Consider the following 23105-nt stretch of genomic DNA (forward strand, 5'->3'; position numbering starts at 1 on the left):
TGGAAAGTTTAAATTCCATTAAGGACACAGAGGTGAGGATTAACCCACCTGTCATCGGACTTCTCCCTTCTCTACAATCAGTTCACGTTAAGGTGAGTATGTCTGAATTTTATTTTGGAATATATTCAGTGTAATGCTAAGTGTAGAACATGGACTACATGGTCCAGAACTGGTTAGTTATGTACTCTGTTTGGATTTCCAGTTACATACACATTTCTCCTCCAGGATCTGATGGGGCGAAACTGGAATAGGCACGTCACTATTCGTCTACAGTCGCAGGGAGAAAGAAGATGCAGCAACATAGGACTATCAAGTGTTCCAGGAATCATTTGATTGGACATTGTTTCTTTGTTGGAATGTTGAGGTTTCCCTAAGGTTTTTGGGAAATTAAGTATTTTCTGCTGTTCACCTACTGGCTGCAGTTAATAAAGTGAAGAGAGAATACAGTGTAATCCTCGCGTCCGTTTCTTTAATAGAATTGAAACTTTCTGTTACGAAAGCTAGGAAATATTTAATTCCTGACTTCAGTATTTAGCTGTGCACCATTGACTTGAAATCACTGTTTTGATATGTAAAACAAGAGTGCGATAGCTCAGAGCTAAGAAATACACATAACAATAATCAAACTCTTTATATATTGATGTAATACTTAAGACATCTAAAGACATCTTAAGAAACTAAGCTTAACAGTTGACACACCATCATTGTAAAATGTCCTTAAGCAACAATAAATATGGTTTGAATTATAAAAATGGTATAGGATTTAATACAATCTGAACTTGAACATTCTCCTCCATGACCTCTGCCGCATGCTGCACTAAGCCAACACTCAAATTAGCATTACAGTTGATGGTCCAGGCCCTTCTCCAAAGTGAATATGAAAGTGTCTGAAAAGGAAAGTACCATCAAAAAAAGTTTCTAACATTCAGTGTTATCAAATGGTTGAACAGCAGCGTGGGAACGCCGGTGAACTTTTAAGGTCTCCATATGACGAAAGTATTTGCCGCAGTCTATGCATCTGAATGGCCTCTCCCCAGTGTGGGAACGCTGATGTTTGATTAGGGCAGAGCTACGTGTGAAAGCCTTAGGGCAGTTGGTGCACTTATAGGGTCTCTCACCTGTGTGTGTCCTCCGGTGCTTGGTAAAGGCTGAGCTCTGGCTAAAGCTACGGTCGCATTCAGTGCACTGATACGGTCGCTCCCCTGTGTGTAGACGCTGATGTTTTGTGAGGTCCGAATTTTGGCAGTAGCTCTTGTCACATTCCTTGCACTTGTAGGGTCTCTCCGTGGCATGTGTCCTCAGGTGCTGAACAAGCGTAGATCTCTGGGTGAAACATTTATTACATTCTGCACATTTGTGGGGCCTCTCACCAGTATGAATTCTCAAGTGCCTATTCACTTTTGAGTTGTTTCTAAAGGTTTTCCCACAGACTGGGCAGGCATAAGGCCTCTCTCCAGTATGACTTCTCTGGTGCAATTTAAGGGTGGAACAAACAGCAAATGATTTACTGCACTGAGTGCATGTATATGGCCTCTCTCCTGTGTGGGTTCTGTAGTGCTTGGTGAGGGCAGAGCTGTGGCTGAAGCCTTTCTCACAGACAGGACACAGAAAGGGCCTTTCTCCAGTGTGGACTCTCTGATGCTGCACAAGAGACGACCTCTGACTGAAGTGCTTCTCGCATCTGTTGCATGAATAAGGCTTCTCCCCAGTGTGGGTCCTTTGGTGCTGGGCCAGCTTTGACTTCTTACAAAAGCTTTTACCACAGTCCACACACCAATGGCGCCCAATGCCTTTGCGTTTCTTGTGCTCAATGGTAACTTTTCCAGCTTCACCTTTGCGGTCAGAAAGCCAGCCGTTTACCAATGACTTTCTCTTCAGCAATGCAGATGAGCGTGGACCTTCTTTCTTGAAGTGATGCTTTAAGGGATTCCTGCTTGATGGCCTCAGAAATGTTTTAGGTCGTTCTATAAATTCCTCCTGACACTCTTGCTTCACAGGGATCTCCAAAGGGCTTTCGCCTGTTGGATTTTAAGAGAAACATGAACGTTATTGTAATGTATTTGCCATTATTAATGTCATATTAAAACAAGTACCAGGGTGCCCCTGGAAATCAAAGAAGTTTCACAGATTCTTAACATTGGTGTATGTCGGACTACAAACTAAGGTTTTTCTTATGTTTTCTCTGTGTATTTGTGTATGAAATCCATTTTATTTGCATCAAGCAGAAAAATATCAAACATTAGATAAGGAAAAGATGTGGAAATGGAAGTGTTCTAATGACATGAAAGCAGGATTAGTAATTCTTATATAGCAAAGGTTCAGAGAAGGACAACTCATCCCTTGTACCTACCAACAGCAGCAGCAAGAACTGCACCAGTCTAATAAGAAAGCTGCAAATCCATGTAGGTAAAGAAGTCTTACTTCAGTGCTCTGTTTAACACAACATTACCTTTATTTCTGGGACTGACCCTAGATGAACCTATAAAGACAACTACCATGGACCATAACACCGCATTTTGAACATCCTTACTAGTTTACAGTAATCCAATACATTACTTAAATTACGGTCCCATCTCACTCAATTTTCCCACCCTCAAACAATTATTTTCCCTTTCTGATGGATACTTATAACAACAGATTTCTCTTCTTGTGAATATCCCCAGGAATCAGACTGGATATGGAAACTCAAAAACCAGTACCCCTGAGTACTGGTAGGTAGAGTAGTGCAACTCCACACCGACCTCCGTCCGCTCGGGAAGTGGCAAGTCTTATCTTATCTTAAGGGGGTTTTGTATAGCGCTCTGTCACCATAAGTTTCCTGGTGCTGATTGAATGCTCAGAGATGTAAGCACGGGGGTCTAGCCAGATTGTGCGAAAAGAAAAGTTTTCAGAAGTTTTCTGAATTTCAGAAGAGAATTAGAAGATTTGAACGGAAGAGGCAGCGGGTTCCAAAGGTTAGGGGCTCAGTAAGCGAATCTGCGGCCACCGAATTTTATAAGCTCAATTAGGGGAGTAGCTAAGAGCAGGCGATGAGAGGACCGTAGATTGCGTGCCGGGCGGTAGAGGGTGACCAGGGATTTGAGAAAGGCGGGAGAGGTTCCAGAGACAGCTTTGAATGCCAGGCAGCCGATCTTGAATGCGGCCCTCCGTTCAACCGGCAGCCAATGAAGTTTGCGAAGTAATGGCTTCGCGGACTGCCACTTCGGGGTCTTGTAGGCCAGTCTGGCCGCCTGGTTCTGTACTATTTGAAGCCTGTGAAGAAGGGATTTAGGTAGGCCATGGTACAGAGAGTTTGAAAAGTCCAGACGGGACAGTACCAGGGCGATCAGGACTTGTATCAGAGCCTCGGGTGTAAGGAGATGGGAGACTTTCCTGATTTTTCTAAGCTGGAACATGCAGGAAGATACGACAGCACCCACCTGGGGCTTCAGGGAGGGCTCTTGGTCGATAATGACCCCAAGACTTTTTGCTGATTTGGCTGGAATGGGTGGGGGCCAAGCTCCACCGGCCAGAACTGTGGAGCCCAATAGGTGGCGCTGTTACTTGGGAGGATTAACTCTGTTTTCCCCGGGTTCAGGTTAAGCTGGTTCAAATTCATCCATTGTTGGATGTGTAGCATCACCGCTTGACAGTCGGTGGCTGCATTTGGAGTGTTAAGAGGGAAAATGATTTGCAGATCGTCTGCATAATTGAAGACGGTGATATCCCACCTCTTCAGGGAGTGAATGAGTGGTTGAAGATAAAGGTTAAAAAGCAGAGGGGATAGGGAAGATCCCTGAGGCACTCCGCAGGTCGATGGCACAAGTGTAGCCACATATAAGCCACCTAAGCGTGGCTGACGTCAGTTCCTTTCTTTCCACAACCTCAAATGTGGATCCGGGGCTCTGCTCCTCTTTTCTTCATTTTTTTAAAGAGATTTCTTCAATATTTTCCAGTGTGCAAGGAAACATATCCCCCTCCCCTCCAAGACTACAGGTTTTAATCCTTGTAGGGACTATCGCAAATAGATGTCTGTGACATGGTGTGCCTCAGTTGTGTGGGTTTGGGGTAGAACTCTTGTGCCTGCGATAACTGAGTAAAGATAAACCTAGAAGCCGTTCAAGAATGTGAAGCAAAGCTCTGCATCGCAAAACACCGCAAGATTCCCTTCATGTCCCAAATTCGAGAATGCAGACCTGTTCGCATGACCAAATTTGTTACTGCAGCAGATCTTCGCAGTCAACATCTTAAGGTAAGTCCAAAAAGAAACACAGGAAGCCCAAGTGGGACAGAAAGCCCAAATGGGTTCTCCAAAGAAAGATTGAGAGTGTCAACCTTCCTACAAGTCTTGCTCCTGTTCTCAGGAAGAGTCGATTCCAACCCTGATCTGGATGCACCTGGTATCTGTGGAAAACATTACAGTAGGTCGAAGCCTTTAGAGAGGCCATGCTGCACATCTTCAGCACGTTTCTGGCTTCCTCTGGCACCCCTTCTGGCTCCAGGATCTTCAGGGTCCTCCAGTTGGGTTACAGGCAGCAGATCTGTCCTCAGTGCCATCTGTGTCCCTTGAACTGGCTTCGGGTTACACACCAACATCTGTTTAGATTTCTGATCCGGTACTTGGACTTTGACACAATTAACACATTGACACGAAAGCCACTGGCACAGTATGCACATGCTAGTGTAAAGTCCGACCCCGAGCCAAATTCACCTCAACCTCGACCATGGAAGCTTGCGCATCGTGATGCGGAACAGCCAATGCTTAATCCCTCTGATTTTGACACCATACCATTGGTAAGACAATTGCCCACTGCAACAACTTCAAATTCTGATCACAGTCACCCCCCAGTGGGGGTACTAGGGAAGGGTTTGCCCAACCATATGATGAGAATAACTGATATATGGACCTACAGAATGCCAGTGGGTTGGATATCCCACCGATCTGTAGTTTGTGACTTTCACCTCCCCACTACAGAGGTAAAAACTAATGTTCTTACTGAGATCCTTCAGCTTGGCACCAGCCCAACCTCTTTTACCTTATAATAAAGCCCTCCCTGATATGCTCACAAGCCCATGGGGAAAGTTGTCAAATGACAGGTCGCCTATCGCCATAGTCAAGACCTAGTGTCCACTCCGGAGTTTTCGTTGGTGCAGGCTTCCACCTGCAGAGTCAACCCTGGGATTTAAATTGGTCCTCACTTTCTTGATGTGCACGCCTTTCGAGCCGATGTTCATTTGTCCAAGTTCAAGTCAAGACCTTAAAAGTGTTTTTTCCACTTGCGATACCATCCACCCGTTGCCTGAGTGAGCTTCAGGCCCTCTTGGTCCAGCCACCTTATACCATTATACCACCGTAAACTTTTTTCCAGATAAACTGGTGTTAAGAACACAAGCGGTGTTCTTGCTGAAGGTAGTCAAGCCTTTTCATGTCGGACAAGCTATCACTCTTCTGACATCCTTTGCTCCCTTGAAAAAGGAAGAGAGACTCCATGGCTAGGACCCCAAGAGACCGTTGAGCCTTTACATCAATTGTACAAAAGGACAATGAGCTCTTTGTGGGGTTCTCTGGAGCAAAGAAAGGCAAGGCGGTGCAGAAGCAGGCCATATCACAATGAATAGTTCTTTGTATTAAGATCCGCTATGCACCGTCTAAGAAGCTGGCTCCAAAAGGCCTCAGGGCTCATGGCACTAGAGCCAAGGCTGTTACTACTGTGTTGGCATGCGGAGTGTCTGTCCTGGATGTCTGTCAGGCTACAACTTGGACATCAGTGCGCATGTTCGCGAAGCACAATTGCCTCAACAGTCAGGTATGTCTAGGTGGGCATTTTGCCCTTTCAGTCCTGCAAGATTTTTTGATCTGAACTATTTCACAGACCCCCTACTTTGAGAGGTACTGTTTTGGTATCTATTCACATGGTGAAGAATCCGTAGTTAGAAGTTTCCATCAGAAGAATAAGTTACTTAGATTCATTAATGCGCTTTCAAGTGGATACTTTAACCATAAATTCTCACCACCCTTCCTCCTTCCAGTTTGCATCTAAAAAGGTCCCAATTTAGGATCAATGATCCCTTACATTTTGCTACTAGGCTCCACGTCTGAGGGCGTGGTCAAATTTTCAAAGAAACGAATGTCAGCGTACATGGGTTACCCTACTTTTTGAGTTTCCAGATCCAGTCTGGCTCCTGGGGATATTCACAAGGTGAGAAATCTCTGGTTAGATAGGTTATAAACCACAAAGGCAAGTAGCTTATTTGTTTCTCCAAGGCCTAGATACATCCTCATGGGTGATGCTTTAATTACTCAGGATCCATTTACTGATTTTGCCATACCTACGCCAGCTTTGTTTAACCCTTTCGCTGCTAGGCCTCCCCCCGTGCTGAGCCTTTTTTGTTTAGCTATGTGGGGTAGTTTGCAATTAGGCCCCTGTAACTTTTAGTCCACATAAGGTATCCACAACAAGTTTGCATCCTTTTCTTCCAACATAATCAGGATTTTAAAAGTACTGAGGGTTTGTGGATTCCTCTGGAGGGGACCCAGAAATTAGCCAAAATACAGCTTTTTTTGTTTTGTTTGTAGGTAAATTGGAAAAAAGTGCTGCAGAAGAAAGCATCTGGTTATTTCCCTGCAAATGGTACCAACAAAAGGTTTGTGGTGTTTAAATCACCATCTTCCCAGCTTTCAGGGACAGAAAGACTTTTGTAAAAAAATGTTTTTTTTAAATCTACACAGTTTTGGCATTTTGGATTTATTTTTGCTACTTTTTGTGCTTTCAAATTCCTTCCAGTTAGTGGTAGCAATAGGTGTAAAAGAGCAACAATAGATGCCGGAAAGCTATACATTTCTGAGAAGTAGACACAATTCTGAATTCAGCAAGGGGTCATTTTTGTAGAGCCTTCAAGGTTTTTTATAGAAACTAACAGTTGAAAGAACAGAAATAATGATTTTCCCCAAATTATTTTGGGGGGAGCAAAGGCGCTTCCCAAAGGGGCTGCTCCCCCCTCCCTGGTGTCCAGTGGGTGGATCCCTGCTTGGAGATTCTCCCCTTTCCAATGATACCTCTCCTGTCTTTCTATGTGCTTGGGGGGCTGAGATAGCCCTCTGAGCACGTAGAAAGTAAAATGAGCCTATTGGCTCATTTCAGTTACTCTGAAATGGCATCAGCGCGACGTGCGCACTGATCGTCATTACAGAGAAACCACAGATACAGCCTCGGGAGCAGGGGAAGCCCTTCCCCAGCTCCCAAGGCGTTCGAGATAAAAGGAAATCCCTCAGAGGGATTTCCAGTGGCATGTGCGCAGACGGCCGGGAGCGATCAGATGCACATGAGCACTGGTGCTTTGGACGGCTCCCGGCCATCCAACACACCAAAGGAGCTAAAGGGTACATTTGTTTTTGGCCCAGGACACCCCCGCTAATAAATTATCATCCCACATTCCTCCACTTGCGTCTTTGTAATTCATTATGTCAACTCATGGATGCAGTGTTACATAGAAGCAACTAAATAAACAAATTCTAAATGATGGTAGATTTGACACATCAGGATATGCATGCCTATGTTGAGTGCTGTGACACGAAGCTTGCAAAGTCACCATGTCCGAACAAAGAATCTCTGGTGCCAAGTAGGGAGGGTAGAATGAGTACATCCATTACTTACACTATCCCGCTATTGATTGCATCTCCTTTGATCGCAAACAAAATGAGAAATGTTGAAACTGGATATAACAGGTGAATAACTTCAATGGAGTCACAAAATGGGATGCTATAGCTATCTCCGAAGTGGGGAATGCCTGAATATACATCACATGAAATCTTTTAAGGAACTAGCAAAGGATTGCAATCTCCATAGATCTTGATTCTGTAAATACCTCCAATTCAAACATGCGTTATTGTGCCACGTTAAGACAACAGATGTAGTCCTTCAATACAGACTACTAGAAGCCATGGTCACTCTAGGTCTCGTTGAAGGGGAGAAATTCATAACACAATCAAAGCTCACACTAACTGACAAAGGCCCAAATAGAATGGCTGAACTCAAACTAGCAGATATAGGAACACTGAAAGAGGATAGCTGACAGTAAGCAAAGATGTAACCCCAAATTGTAATGGATACTTTAATGGATACTTGTAATTGCAGATTCCCAGCCTAAGAATATTCCCAGACAGCAGAAATGTTTTGACACCAGGTGGTTTCATACAACTCTGTAGTGGGTCCCTACCGCCCCAGATGGGATGAAGAAGTTGTATATAAGAACCACCCCTGCACACAGAGGTCAGTTCTTTTCTTTCCATGCCATCTGACATGGATCCGGAGCTCTGGCCTTGATTTTGTCGATTTTCCAACAACTTCCTAAACAATTTTAGTGTGCAAGAAAATGATGTTCCTACCAAAAACACCACATTTCAACCATATCACACCTGCAGGAGACCAATGTGGTCACAGATAGGCATCTGGTGTGTCTTTGTTTTTGAGCTCAGGACACAACTCTAGCACCTGTAATAAGTGCACCCGAAGGTGACCCGAGACTGGGAGGAGAAGTTCTATGTCACTGAATAAAAATAATTGTGGCCTTCACTTCGGGCCCACTTCAACCATTCAGTCACACAGCAAAGCTGAGCTTTCAAAGGAGTCATGCTGCAAATTTTAAGTGCACTTCCAGTCCCACTGGTGCACCTTCAAGCTTCACAGAACTGCAGTGGCGGTCCCTCCCCAGCACAGTCTGGACTACTGGCACCGATTACAAGGCTGTACCGACACAGGCTGTAGGAAACATGACGGTTCCTACCACCACAGCACCGGTACAGACACAACCGGCACCAGAGGATGATACGTTGCTGATGCTAATGATGAACCCAGAACCAACGTAAGCCTGAGCAATTGGTTGTTGTAGCCTGGCTAACCGTGTGCCATCACAACTTCCAGAAGAGGCTTATTATCTTTTTGGTTCCGACTTTAATCCGGTGCTCGAACAGGGTGAACCCCAGGATGTTGATGATGAAGATGGTGCTGATGGCTTTCTTCCTCCTCATTATACTGAGAATGCCTCAAACCTTGATTTACAGAATGCCAGTGACTTGACACTTCCCCTGAAACTCATCTTGACTCTACTACAACCACAAAAGGGCCTGGGGAAAATTATTGAACAAAACAAGCATCTGTTACTTAAACCAACAGAATAAATCACACAAAGAGATGCAGTAGGTTGCATAGAACTAAGAAAATCTATTGATCGTATATTAGGGAGTATTTATTTTTTAAGGCAAAAGCCCTGACCCACCCTTGTGTGGCATACTTCATCATCAGGCTCCTGCTTACACCATTAAATCAAATTAAAGTAGTCCACAACTTCCTTACCTAGATGTAAAGGGGAAGGCAACAGAATTAGCTCTTTGGAGTGTTTTGATGGATCAAGTGATGTCCCTTTGAGAGCTAGGTGTTTTGGGGTGGATGTGCGCAGAGCGCAAACTGCTTATGACATAAGAAAGCAATGAGAAATAAAACAGTTGTGAAATACAACTAACTTATGGTGAACCAATAATTTAGTTAAATGTCCCCAATAGGCATATTGAAGCTTAGAGGGGAGTGAAACCTTCAACCTAATATGCAGGTCGAGATGTTTCTGTCCATCCTAAGACCCCATCATAGGGTTACGGGCGTTCATCAGGAGAAACAACAACAGTTGTCACTCTGCCAATACATATGAAAGTAAAGTGAAAAAGAAGATTGTGAGAAGTTGGCCTGATATATGATGTTTCCAATTCTGGAACCACCTTGTATCAGTCCAAACAATCCCTTATGGTATCTGGTTGTAAGTCAACCTTATAGACAAGCTATCTTAATGGTAGCATAGACTAAGCAGCCTTAAAAGCTAAACTCAAGAGGTCGTGTTAAGCGCGCTGTTTTACCAATCACAATCCTGTAATATCAAATGAAAGGACACCACACAAGTATATATTATAAAAATATATGTGTTTATTTCTAAAATAATCCCCAGTACTCTTTATGAGCAAAGGGGCACAAGCGTTAAATCAAAAGCACAGTATAACTTACAAAGTTGCACAATTATGGATGAGGGCGGGTGGCCACTCAAACCATATATTGAGAAAGTGGTATAAGAGATACCAATCGAACAGTGGTTAGGCCTAGGGCCTAGGGAATCGCTGGGAGCAGTCGGGACAAGCAATGCTGAAGTCGGGAAAAGCCCTCGGGATTCGGGTGCAGCGCTTAAAGCACACGCATGCACCAATGCAAAGTCAATGGTGCGTAAAAGTTACACAAATAGAGTTTAAGGATACTTCCGCTGAACCTAGATGGACAAAACTTTAGACACAGGCCCTAGAGGTGTGTACCAGTGTGGGAACACCGGCGTTGCAATGTTACCTCACCCACAGGAAGCGGGGGCATAGGGTCTAAGTGGGGTCAGGTTTCGTCACGCAGGTTCTTGGTGCTTGAAGCTGAAAATGCTGCAGGCGATGTGAAGGAGAAGTGTCCGGTGTGATCCAAGGGTGGATCAGAGTAGAAAAGTACCTGAAAGCAGAGGGGACAGAGTCTGGGTCACTCAGCAGTGACCAGGGTGGAACCAGGACGGAACCAGGCAATGTCGGGCGCAATCAGGTGGTTGTCGAGGAGTTCTCTCCGCTGCCACGTGGGCTCTGGGGCATCTGTGACGTCCAGGAGCGGGTCACGAGCTGTCCCACGCAGGCTCTCACCGTCGGCGCTGTCGGCTTCAAGATCGGAGCAAACACTTGGCAAGAGCAATCCACGCAGGACTGGAAGGTTGCTTCTCACTCGGACCAGGAGGGTCAGAGCGGGTGCTCCTTTTCAGAGGAGCTGGTGCAAGTCTGGAGCAACCAGAATCACAAGTCGGTTTTAGGTTTTCGCCGGCACAGGGGCCACAAGCCAGCTGGCAAGTGACCGAGCCAACGCGTCGAGCCAAAGAGAGCAGAAGGGCCCCACGCAGCACTTGTCGAGTGTAGAGGGGTGAGCTTCGGTGCAAAAGTGGCTCAGGGTTGGGGCTTCTCAAACCCCGGTGTACAGCTTCGAGAGTCACTCGTGGGCTGCACGGTCAGCGTCTCGTGGTCTTTTCAAGATTGCGTGCCCCACGCTTCCGGTCGCCTCCACGGGTCTCAGCTCTGCAGGGACTGTGGATCGGGCTGTAAGAAGGCAGGCAAGCTTGATCTTGTCGATCTCTGTCGCTCGAGTTCCGGCGGGAACTGCAACAAAGCAGACGTCGAGGTGCTGGATGGTGCCTGCTAGCACAGGGTGGTCACTCCTTGACCACAAGGGAGATTCTTCAGTCTTCTACGTTGAGTAGGATGTCGAAGGGTCCAGAGTTTCGTTTCAAATGTTTCATCAGGATAATCTGAGTGCGTTGGCACTGCTCCCATTCTTATACCAATCTAGGGGGCTGCATTACCTGCTAGGTCCCCTCCTATGGGTGGGACCCAGGAAGGGGGTGGATACACTCCTTTCCTTTGATCCAGGCCGTGCTGGGACAGGGGCTGGTGTGCCCCAGAACCGGTTTGGCCGGATTATGCAAGAGGCAGCCTTGTGCGCCCCAGGCAGTGTCTGGTTTCTTTCAAACCTCCCTGCTACAATCCCCTATCTCCTGTCTGGGGTGGTGTAACACCGCCCTGTGACAGGAAAGCCTTTGTCCAGGCCTCCGATGCTGAGTTTCGGTCAGCAGCAGGAGGTCAGACTCGTGTCTGTGGCAGAAGCATCCATTTTGTGGATCTGAGGCTCTTTTAAAAATCAACCGCGTTTCAGTAAAGTAACATGTCTTATCCCTCTAGAGGGGTGGAATGCTATTCCCGTCGACAGAACTGTCGAGGGGATAGTATTCCAAATCGTATGACACCTTACATGACATGTTTTGATAAAGCCAAACCAAAGTTGCTATATAACCGCGAGGATTATAAGGCACTTAATAGTATATGGTATGGCATTATCCCGGAACAGCTTAGGGAGTTGTTCCCGACAGCTGCAGACAGGCTCAGCTCATGCTAGAGCTCCATCTCACATTAAACCACGCACTCTGCCTTCAGGATTGATAAGGCCTTCCATAGGAGTGGCTCACAGGTTTATATGTGTCCAGATATAGGTTTAGATATAGGTATACTATATCTAAGCAAGGGGTGATTACACCCACTTTCCCCAGCTGAGTGATCAGCCAGTTGTGTCAATTTAAGAACCAGCCAGGGGTGGCAAAAGCTATGCTTCAGCCCCTGGTAGGCCTTGGTGGCACCTATGCCCTGAGCACCTATAGTGCATGGTACAGGGGCTGACAAGGAGTCCATTTTCCAATTGGGTAATGTACCTATAGTACATGTATGTGAATTTACAGAGAGAACAGCAGGCTGGGGGTCTGATTAGCAGGCCCACAGCCTCAGTAAGTCGAAAACCAGTGAAGCAAAAAGCAAAAATTGGGGTGACCATAGGATAGCAGACCCTACTCTCCTACAAAGATGTTTTTATACTTAACAAATCGGTCAACGTGATCCACAATTAAAGAATGTATGTCAACTATTACCAGCACCAATAGAAAGAGTTATAGGAAATAGTTATTTCATGATTCAACAACATTTACTCACAAGTCACCAACAGTGGTCATATGCTGTCAATAATGCATGCACACTGTGAATCACCACACATTTGTGCCAAAACGTGTGACTGTTCACCCGCTGTCGAGTACTTGGCTTCAACTCGAGCCTGAGTTCACAAACATGAACAGGGCTATAGGAGTATAGAGACAGAGGCACTGGTTCAGGAAAATAGGAGAAACTCAGTATCAGTCATGATACATAACAGTCAACCCATTAAAAGCAATATGTGGAAATCAACATCTGAAAATCAGGTAAGCTGTATATTACGACAATGCTTCAATGAGGGCCAGCTCAAGAGGACAGTGGGGGTTAACCTACAAGTTCAGTCTATCTTGAGCCAGTCACTTGTGCGGTAAGCAAATAAAAAAGGAAGGGGAGTCAGGTCAGAAGAAACCCACTCCCGAATGGGGTAGCACTAAATATTCAATAGGACCCCCCTGGGGACCTTGCTCCGCTCACCTCTGAGTCCACTATTCTCTCAATTCGTCCACTTGAGGAGGCAGCACAAGCGAAGGCTCACACCATTTTCAAAGCAGCATCTTCATGATTGGCCCATGCATTGAGATGATGTAGCGCACAGGTGTCATGGGAAATGTAGTCTGCTTTGAATTGTCTCTTTTGTATTGAAAACACTGAGTCGAGTAAAGTACTCAATAGCATGCTTTTTGCCTTATGAATCTCGCTTACCTTTTCAAATAAAGGGGAGAGTGGAAAAAGAAGGGAGAAAAAAATGTAATTAACGTGTGTGTTCACATGACGCGCAAGGATCATGGGCGATGTAGTCAAATCCAGTCAGTAAACCCAAAAAGCGGGCAAGCATAGTGGGTATAAAACGCTTCATTAGTCTATATTAATAATTATCTACTGATGTAATACAATATATTTATTAGTATGTCCTAAAAGATAGTTCATAATCAGTTGACTAATAATGTGTCAAGAGACCACTTAAATGTGAACTGAATATGGTTGCCGAACACAGGCAAAAAACAATAGGAACATCCGAAAAGTACAGTCCGGAAAGACTCATCCACGGTATATCATCATTAAGACCAACTATATGGCTGCACAACCTGTAGACCCAATTCTGTTCCTTCTGGAATAGGAATTGTTAAAAATCCTCCACTTTATTCCATACAAATGGGTTATAACTGATCATCCAAAGTAGATTATCTTCAGTATGACCTTGTTCAAGGTAATATCTAGTCAATTTAGTGTTGTTGCGGCAGCAACAAATCGTGCTGCGATGTTCAATTTCTCTGCCTGGCCTTCCGAGTGGTCATTTTGATATAAGGCAAGTCACAGACATTTCAATAAGTATATCACTGAACTGATATTACATTTGGTATGTCATCTCAACAATCAAGGGACTTTAATCTGAGGTCTGAAGATGTTGCAGTTTTTGTAAATTGACACAATGAGCAAAAGCCACATAGAAAATGTCCTTGCACTCTAGCCATGGACCATAGAGTAGGCTGATTGTCTGGTATAATATGCTGTAGCCTGGTATGTAATAGAGTATCTTTAAGGTTCTTGCTACAGAGGTTTCTCCATCTTCATTTCTCCAGGATTTAGAATGTGCCATTTCTTCATGATACTCTTCTTAACAATAGTGGTCAGATTACTAAAGGTGAGGACTCAAACAAACCAACCGGTCTGTTTTGGGATGTACATAGGTATCGAAGAGAGTTTTCTGTTATTAATACGTGTTCTCTTCCTGGCTGAATTTACCAGCTGATAAGGGTAATTCTGGTTACAAGTTGGTGCTTCAGATAATCAAAATGTTGATTGCATTTCTCAGTTTCAGAGCAATTCCTTCTAACTCACAAATTATCCCGTAATGATTTAGGATGACAGCTATCATAAAGCAAAAGTGAAATCTGTGCCATAGGTTTTCTACTTAATTCAGGGTATTCTCCCTTCTGTAGGATTCAGTGATAGATAACAAAATGGTAACTTACGATTGCTGTATTCACAAGTTAACTTAACCGCATGCGCTCTAGCGGTTTTCCCGCTGAGCGCTGCGATTTCAAAAATCCCGCGTTACGTGACAAGGTCAACTCGTCACACGCACAGCGCAGGTAACGCCCATGACGAGCTGATCTTGTCACACGCATCGAAGGGGTTAAGATGATAATTTCTAGTATTTAACCATAGAAAGCGAAAATTGATTCTGTGATTCCGAGGTACCTTCTCACACTTCGACACATTGTCTATATATTGCTTCAAAGTTGCAAATTCTGTTTGAAAGGAATATGATCAGAATAGACGTGTTCGCATTCAAAGTGATACATATAGAGATTCGCCATACTGGGAGAAAATGTACTTTCCACAGAAGTACCAGTTATCTCTAAATATAGTTAATCTTGAACCAAAAAATAATTATCTTTCAGCGCTAAAGTGGCGCAATCTGTAATAAGAGAGATAGGTGTTATATCCTCAGTCAAAGCTGCGTGAAAAAGGGTTTCAAAGGCATTGAGTGTTTTGTGAAATAGAAGTATCAAAAGATTCAACATCAAAGCTGACTATGTAGTGATTCTGCATATCAAATTCAGTATATCTCTGGATGTTATGGATATGTTTAGTAACTTGAAGGTAAGAGGATATCTTCTCAGCAATTAGTCTGAAGAAATAGTTTGTAAACTGTAACAATAGTTCAAGAGGGAGCCAATCATAGAGACTATTAGTCTTCCAGAAGGTGGGCATTGTGGCTTGTGGATCTTTCGAAGTACATCGAAATATGGAATTCTAGGATTTTCAGTCATTCAAAAAATTAGCAAAAATTGACTTGATAGCAGGTGAGCAATCACCCGTTTTGCCACAAATATGGGGCGATTCACAACGTGCATGTATTATTCACACAAGATATATACAGTTTGTGGCTTGTGCGTAAATGTCTTTGTTGAATCATGAAATAAGGATTTACCATAACTCTTTCTACAGGTGCTGGTAACAGTGGACTTATGTGCTTTAATTGTTGGCCACGTTGACAGATTTTTTAAAGTATGAAAACATCATCTTTTTTCACTTCTTTCACTTTACTTTCAAATGTACTGGCAGAGTGACAACTATTTTTATTTGTCCTGATGAATACCCAAACCCTATGATGGGGTCTTAGGAACAGTAGAAACATGTCAACCTGGATATTGGATTGAAAGTTTTACTCTACTCTCAGTTTTAATATGCCTATTTGGGACATTTAATAAAATTACTGGCTCACCAAAAGGTAGATTTATTTCACAATTCTTTTTTTCATATTGCTTTCTTATGTTACAATCACTTTGCACAAACTCCACCCATACCTAGCTCTCAAAGGGACATCACTTGATTCATCAAAACACTCCAAAGAGCTCCTTCTGTTGCCTTTCCAATTATATCTAGAGAAGGAAGTCGTAGCCTATTGCATATAATTTCATTTCATGGTGTAAGGAGGAGCCCGATGATGAAGCATGCCCCATCAGGGTGGGTGAGGGCTTTCGTCCAAAAAAGAAAGACTCCCTGAAATATGAGTTATAGATGTTATTAGTTATATACACCCTATTGCATCTCTCTGCATGATTTACAAATCTTGACTTGATGACCACCAACATTAAGACATTGTCCCTTTGAGACATGGCCAGTGAGACCTTGCCAACATTCCCAGAAGATGATACATGATGGGCAGGTGGTTGCCAAATATGGTATCTACATAGGTCTGAATACCATTGATTGCCTGGGCAAAGGGTTGGCATCCCTGTTGTCCTGTGTAGACACACCTGGATGAGATTCACTAGTGTCTCCAATGACGTGCAGGCCTCCCTAATAGACAAGCCCTTTGAAGGATTCCTCCTCTTTGAAGAGAAGTCAGACTCTGCATTTCAACATTTTAAAGACAGGAGCTCTACATCTGCTTCCGTGAGGCTGTTGACCCCTGCGAAACAGTTTCCACATCAGTACCGGAAGTTCCTGAGGCTATTTTAGAGAGCTGACGTACAGAGAAGTAAAACTTTCACAGCAAGTGAAGAAGCAGATACCCCAGTCACTTCAAGGTCATGGATTCAGGTCTTGTAGACCGTGCGCATGCCTCGCGGGGCATCAGTCTTCCAACTCATTCTTCCCTGCTGCAATAGCCCAGCGCTTAGTGGAAAATGACCAACCAAAGAAGGGCAGGATTCAGCATTTCCTCCCAGGTTGGCAATCGATTACATATGACACATTGGTCTCTCCACCCACCTTCCCTCCCACACACGACCACATTTCAGAGGAGCATTTGTCCATCATGGTACAGAAGGTGTACCTGTTGCTTTTTATGGGTGCCATTGAGAAGGTACCAGATTTGGACTGAGCCAGGGGTTGTTACTCTTACTATTTCCTCATCCCAAGAAAGGATGTGGAACTTCAGACCTATTCTGGACTGTTTGACCCCCAAATGTCTTCCTGCGGAACGACAAATTCAAATTGCTCATGCTCACCCAGATCGCCTGCTCTTGACGTTAGCAACTGGGTGGTGTCCATGGACTTGCAGGTCATTTATTTTCACACACATACCCTGCAGGCTCAGACATGATCTGCTGTTTAAGGTGTGATCCCCTTCAGCTTCACTAGCAGCCCTCAGTGTTGACTAAAGTAATTTTGGTAGTCTCTGCACATCTTCGGAGGGCAAAGGCTATATTCCCGTACCTCGATGACTGGCTGATGAAAGCGGGCTCTTTGCAGTCAGTCGTTGACCACCCAGACAACAGTGGATCGCTTGACATAGTTACAGTTTACTGTACATGAGCCAAAGTCCCAGCTGACTCTTACACAAAGACATACATTAATTTGCCTTCACAGCAACTAGTCCAGGACATTTGGGCTATGATCCAGATGTTTTAGGCTCAGTCCTGGATCATGGTGAGAGAGGCTCTGAGGCTTTTTGTCTGAGTGCATTCTCCAGGTGGCATATGTGTGCTCTGCAATGGAACTTGAAGTTGCAGTGGGTCTAGTATCAAGGCAACTTTTCCAATACCATCCAGGCCTCGGCGAAGACAACTTGAGTTATAAAGTGGTGGGAGCTTGAACACAACTGATCCAGTGGCAGGCCCTCTCCCTTCCCCAACCAGAGATGTTGGTTTCAGACGTTTCACTGCTGTGATGAGGAGGTGAGATGGGTGTGCAGGACTCTGATCTCCAACAGATGGCCAACTTCACATCAGTCTGACAGAGCTCAATCCTAGGGTCTCAGCAGGACAAAAAAAATCTGTCAGTAGCAACAAAAAAGGGTACCTCCTCCACAATGTTAAATGTATGGAGAACGTCCCAACAGGTCACCTACTTAGCTTGTGTTGTTCTTAACTAGTGTGATTCTAATCATGAAATCCATATCTTCAATGGATATTCTGCGGCATGAAATAATCTGAATCCTGCAGAGCAGTAAAACAGGCCAGGAGACTTAAACATACACAGATTTATACATTTATATAATGAGTACACATAGTTCTACTGGGGTCCCAAATTATTAATTGGTGCTACTTCCAATAAGTTATTTCTATGGAGCATCTTGTTTTCCCAGCACTGCTTGACTCGCTCAGATGCAGGTTAGGTCTTGGCAGAGGTGAGTGCCTTCCACCAGCTTCACAAAATGGACTGTGGGAGTTCTCCAATCTCCAGCACATTGTGTCCCTGTCCTGAACAACAGAATGGAATCACTCGCTTCCTCATCCCTCTAGCATGTATCACTCTTTCTATCACTATCTATCTTTGTATCACTTTGTATCTATCTATTTGTATGTATCTATCACTTTGTATCTATCTATCTTTGTATCACTATCTATCTATCTATCTTTGTATCACTCGCTCTTTCTACCTTTCTTCTGAACTTGTTTCTCCGAAAAGTTGGCTGATAGGAAGACATTTATGTAAGTCTATTTATTAATGTACAGCTGGAGTTTATTACAAGCAATGCAATCAAGAATCTACCTGAATGTTACCAGGCATTTTAATCGACAGACGGTTTTGAGAATAGCCAACAGTAAACTTAACAATTTGTATTTGTGACAAACTATAAACTGTGTGTTGCCGTGTTTATTGTCTCAGGATGATTGGGTGACCATGTCTAATAAGTACTACCCTCGTCATACAAAAAGAGTGTAGTGCAAGTCTCATCTGGACTTCCTGGCCATATAGGGCTTGTCGGTCAGCTTTGTTCCTCTATATGATCACACTTCTCCTCAGTGGTTTGCAACATCATTATAACATGAGGTCGGGGTCCTTTATCCGATTTAGTACTGTTCGTATTACGCCAACATTAACATGGATATTGAAGGTGAGCTCCTGCTGCTTATGTTTTGTCTTTAGATGCAATTCCTCTTTTGAAAACCTCCAGAACCTCCAGAACCTTTTGTTATTTGGTGGAGGCAGCAAGGGACATTCCATATTTGAAAAAGCCTGGCCATGTAGCTACAGAGGAACATGTGCATCAACACTAGATCTACTGTAGGATCCTACTATGCCGCAATGCTTTCAAAGAACCAGCTAACGAGGGCCCTCGTACATATTTGGTCCCAAAAGGAGTATATGGGAGAAGATGTGAAAATATGGAGTGGAGATTCCCCTTCAATAATACGCATAAAATAAAATGCAAGGGCTCCGAAAACTGAAAAGATAATCCTAGTCAACATTTTTTTGTGTATACGCCCTGTGGTTGAGCAGCTTTTCTGGGTCCTATTCTACTGTTTTAGGCACTTCTGAGATGATACCTTTCAAAATCCTGTGCACCACATTGAGATATCCACTATGTAAATTAGACCATCTGATTTTGAAGGGTCAAAACATGTTTACAGACTAACAGCCCAGTTCCTGACAATAAATGCAATTCAGGAAGGTAGACCTTTTCTCCATGGTACTGTTCTGCAGTTTCCAAGCCAGATGGTCCACCTTAAAAGACAGCTGCACTTAGGAGGAGAACTGAAGTGTTACAGACAGTGGGTAGTAGGGGAACTGGAGTGTCTCAGAAGAGAACACTTTAAAAAAAAAAAATCATATCCCAGAGATGAAAAAAGTAAAAAAATCAAAATAAAATGATGAGTGGATAACCAAGAAATATACTTAAAAGAGGCTAAATGTGTTGCACGTTTAAAAGAGTCAACATGTATCTAAGTAGACAACACAAGGAAAAGTCATGCTGCTCACCTGTACGGAACATCTGCACACATGTCAATGCTGTATGCTGGCCTCTTCCGACATATGGCTCTGCCCCCTTTTCAATCTTCAATAAAATGTCTGGTTTATGAACTTGGCATCCTGTTCAATGCAAAATCAAAGTGAGGCAATTAGATCCAGCTTTAAATGGAGACACAATACCAGTGTGACATAAAATCGGCCCAAAGACAGCCGTAGACTCCAAGAACTGATCAGGAAATGATTCAATGGGAAATCAATGGACTCCCTGGTGACCTTTCAGGGGACGTTTCACTCGGATGTCATTGGACGATGAGGCACTATCAGGAAAAGATACACTGGGAAGACATTGACCTCCCTGCAATTTATCGGGTGAAGACTCGGTGGGATGCCTGTGGGCACACTAAACCTCCTATCATAATAAGGCCCACTAAGAAGTCTGAGGACTCCTGCTCACCCCTAAGGAGGAGATTCACTGTGAAGTATGTGGACTTCCTACACACAACACAGAGAATTTCTAGTTTCCACTTCTCTCCACCCCTCTCTCTAGAACTCAGCTACTCCCTGTACTCTCCTGCCAGCATTACACTATCTCTTTCTCCTAAGCTTGGTCTCTCAGACTCATCTTTCTCTAGCTGCCCTCTTTATGTATTTTCCCATTTCTAACATCTCTTCACACACTTCCATCTCCTCCCATCTCTTTCCTTCTACCCCCCCCTCTATCTCTCTGCCTTTCTCAACTCGCTTCTCACTTTCATCTTCCTCGCTTCATTCTCACCCTTTCCATCTCTTTATCGACTCCAACTCTCAGCCCTTCTCTTCTTCCATTTCATTTGTTGACTGTTGCCTGCCCTCTCCTAACTCTGTCTTCACTCGGTTCTCCTGTAGTGTGCCTCTTCCACTTTCGTTTACCTTCCCTTTCCTCCACATTCCTTCTCCTCTACTCTTTTCTTCCTCATCCTCGCTTTTCTTTGTCTCTGTATGCTCTTTTGCCTGATCATTTAAATACGGAAATCACAGGGAAATGTGAAGTTTACCTCCATGAAAGGCAAGAAGACCAAGGGCTTCGATGAGGGGCCACAATAATGAGATGAATGTGCAATAAACATATTAAGAGTAATGTGGTACTCTTGGAATGCTACAATATGGTACTGTCGCTATATAGCATGGAAAAAAGGAAGGTTTTCATCAATTTCGTGCCTAACAGAGGTAAACTAACTTTAAACATTTCTACCACTAATTATCTGCCATTTTTGGATTAAGAACATAAATCAAAGGTATTCCAGCACCGCCACAACTGTGAATTACCCCAGGTGTACTAAAGGCTTGTAAACGAGTGCCAAAGACGACAGAGGAACACGGAATGGATTAACTATGGAGGAGAAAACTCTCTATTTCAATATTACGTCTCTTATTCAAAACTACAACTGGTAAACAAGTCTACAGATAACTTGAGACAAGGAATATGTTAAAATAAAAGAAAGGCAAGAGTTCTGGTGGTCATCGGGGGGCATGCCCCTCCCAAGCGAACATACTTGGGCGCCCGAACCCGCCTCACTTCTTGGACGCACAGAGGGGTACAAAACAGGGTTGGGGACGGGGGCCATCGAGTAGCTTTTTGTTTCTTCAAATATTGTATGTAAGATATCGCTTTGTGGAACTCAATAAAAATATATTTGATAAAAAAAAAATAAAAGAAAGGCTACAAATCCTTGTAACTCAGGGATTGGAAGTGCCATTCCGATTGTTCAGAAGGATTCACTCACAATCTCCTTGGCCATCAGAGTTACAGGTTTATTAATTTATGTGCATTTTCTTAAAGTGCTGCTCCACCAGAAAAGGTGTCAGCGCGTTGTACATAGTAACAACTGAGATACGGAGCATACCTTAAAGAGAATCATCAAATGAGCAAAAGAAGATTTACATATTCGTCTTCAAATAAACCAGAATTAGGCATTAGACTAGAGCATATGTCGAGGATCACAGGGAGTGAATCTGATCGAGCAGATGTGGTGTAGCGAAGACTAAAATTGAGGGATAAAAGATAGGCTCAAGATATTTAGAGGACAGGGCAGTCAGGGACAAGCATAAGGATGGAAGTGAAATGGGATAGGATGCGAGGTAGTCGCCAAAAATGCACTAGAGTAGGAAGCAGCTGCCAGAAGAAGAGTTAGAGTAAAAATATGAAAGAGAAGCAGAGGAAGGTAACCTAGAAGGAGGAGAATTATGTGAAAACTAAAATAAGTAGAGATGAGGACTGAGACAAAGGAGGGCCCTACAATAAAGGCAGAATTAGACACTGAGAAATGTATAGTTCCGATCAAAAGATAGGGCAATGAAACAAGCGGATGTCAATTTTAAAGTGGCATGTGTTTATCTTTTTGCTGAACTTGAGAAATTTCTGCAAACGTTGCACATGAAGCAGGAGAGGTTTCCAACGGAAGGGGGCTACTCAAGAGAATGACTGAGCAACATCTTTAAGAGTAGTGAATTTTTTGGTTGCAAGTCATAAATTATTCGGGTTTTTCAGATTTGAGCATCGTGGGCATCCTTCATTTAGAACTAGAGAAATTTGATGCAATGTTCCAGTTGTGGAACTCAGCCCGGCTGCCGAATGTAGAGCAGCTTAAACTGGAGCGAGAGGCAATCTCAGGTTGCCTGTTAGGATGCCAAACCCACAGTACCATCAATGACTTGCACTCCACAATGAAAGGCGTTTGGTTATTGAAAGGTTTTAGGTTTTCTCAAGGAGCGAACAGTGTCTCTCCTGTTTTTAGGTCGAATCTGAATCAGCTCGCATGCGCAGCTATGGCGAGCTGCTGCAGTGGAGTATGGTAGAGAAGCCCCGCCCACTCTCCACTCATATTTGTCATTGGCATGTGTCTTTGTCCTTCGTAAATGCTTGTGAGAAAGTGCCATCTTTTTTGCATTGGTATGCCCCCACTTCTTGCTGAACTGCTGATGTGCTTTGACTGAGTGTGTCCTGGGCTCCTGCCAACCAGCTGCCCAGGGCCTGTGTTCCTTCCCTAAAACTGTGTTGAAACCAAAACCCAATTGGCATCTCTGGCCACCTGTCAGCCCCTAGTAAATGGTACCCTAGGTACCCAGGGCGTGGTGACTAGAGAAGAGCCCTAAGGGCTGCAGCACTTATTGTGCCACCCTTAGGGGCCCTGTACCCTGAGACCCACACACTGCCTTTGCAGGTTGAGCGTCTAAGTGCAGAACTAAACAGACACAAATCCCTGTGTGCCATGTCCACAAAACCCACTGCCCTGGCATACCTCAGTCACCCCTCTAGCTGGGTGCCCTATGCCAGCGGTGTGCACACAGTTGCATGAGCCCTGTGCCCCTTCAGTACCCAGGGCCATTCCTGGGCACTGTAAGTGAAGGG

The 23105-nt window shown here is 44.1% G+C and overlaps 1 protein-coding gene across 1 annotated transcript in view; it reads right to left on the reverse strand.

The window, feature by feature from the left end:
- Positions 1-448: 448 nt before the first annotated feature.
- Positions 449-23105, reverse strand: part of LOC147685099 (uncharacterized) — a 74228-nt gene continuing 51571 nt past the window's right edge. Inside the window, exons 3-4 of the mRNA XM_086940987.1 lie at positions 19727-19837; positions 449-2018 (exon numbers count right to left, since the gene is read on the reverse strand). Coding sequence (XP_086797113.1) covers positions 919-2018; positions 19727-19837 — 1211 coding nt within the window. The 3' untranslated portion in view covers positions 449-918. The remainder of the gene's footprint in view (positions 2019-19726; positions 19838-23105) is intronic.

The sequence above is a fragment of the Lissotriton vulgaris genome, chromosome 10 (genome assembly GCF_964263255.1).
Source record: "Lissotriton vulgaris chromosome 10, aLisVul1.2, whole genome shotgun sequence".
In the NCBI taxonomy this organism is placed as follows: Eukaryota; Metazoa; Chordata; class Amphibia; order Caudata; family Salamandridae; genus Lissotriton; species Lissotriton vulgaris.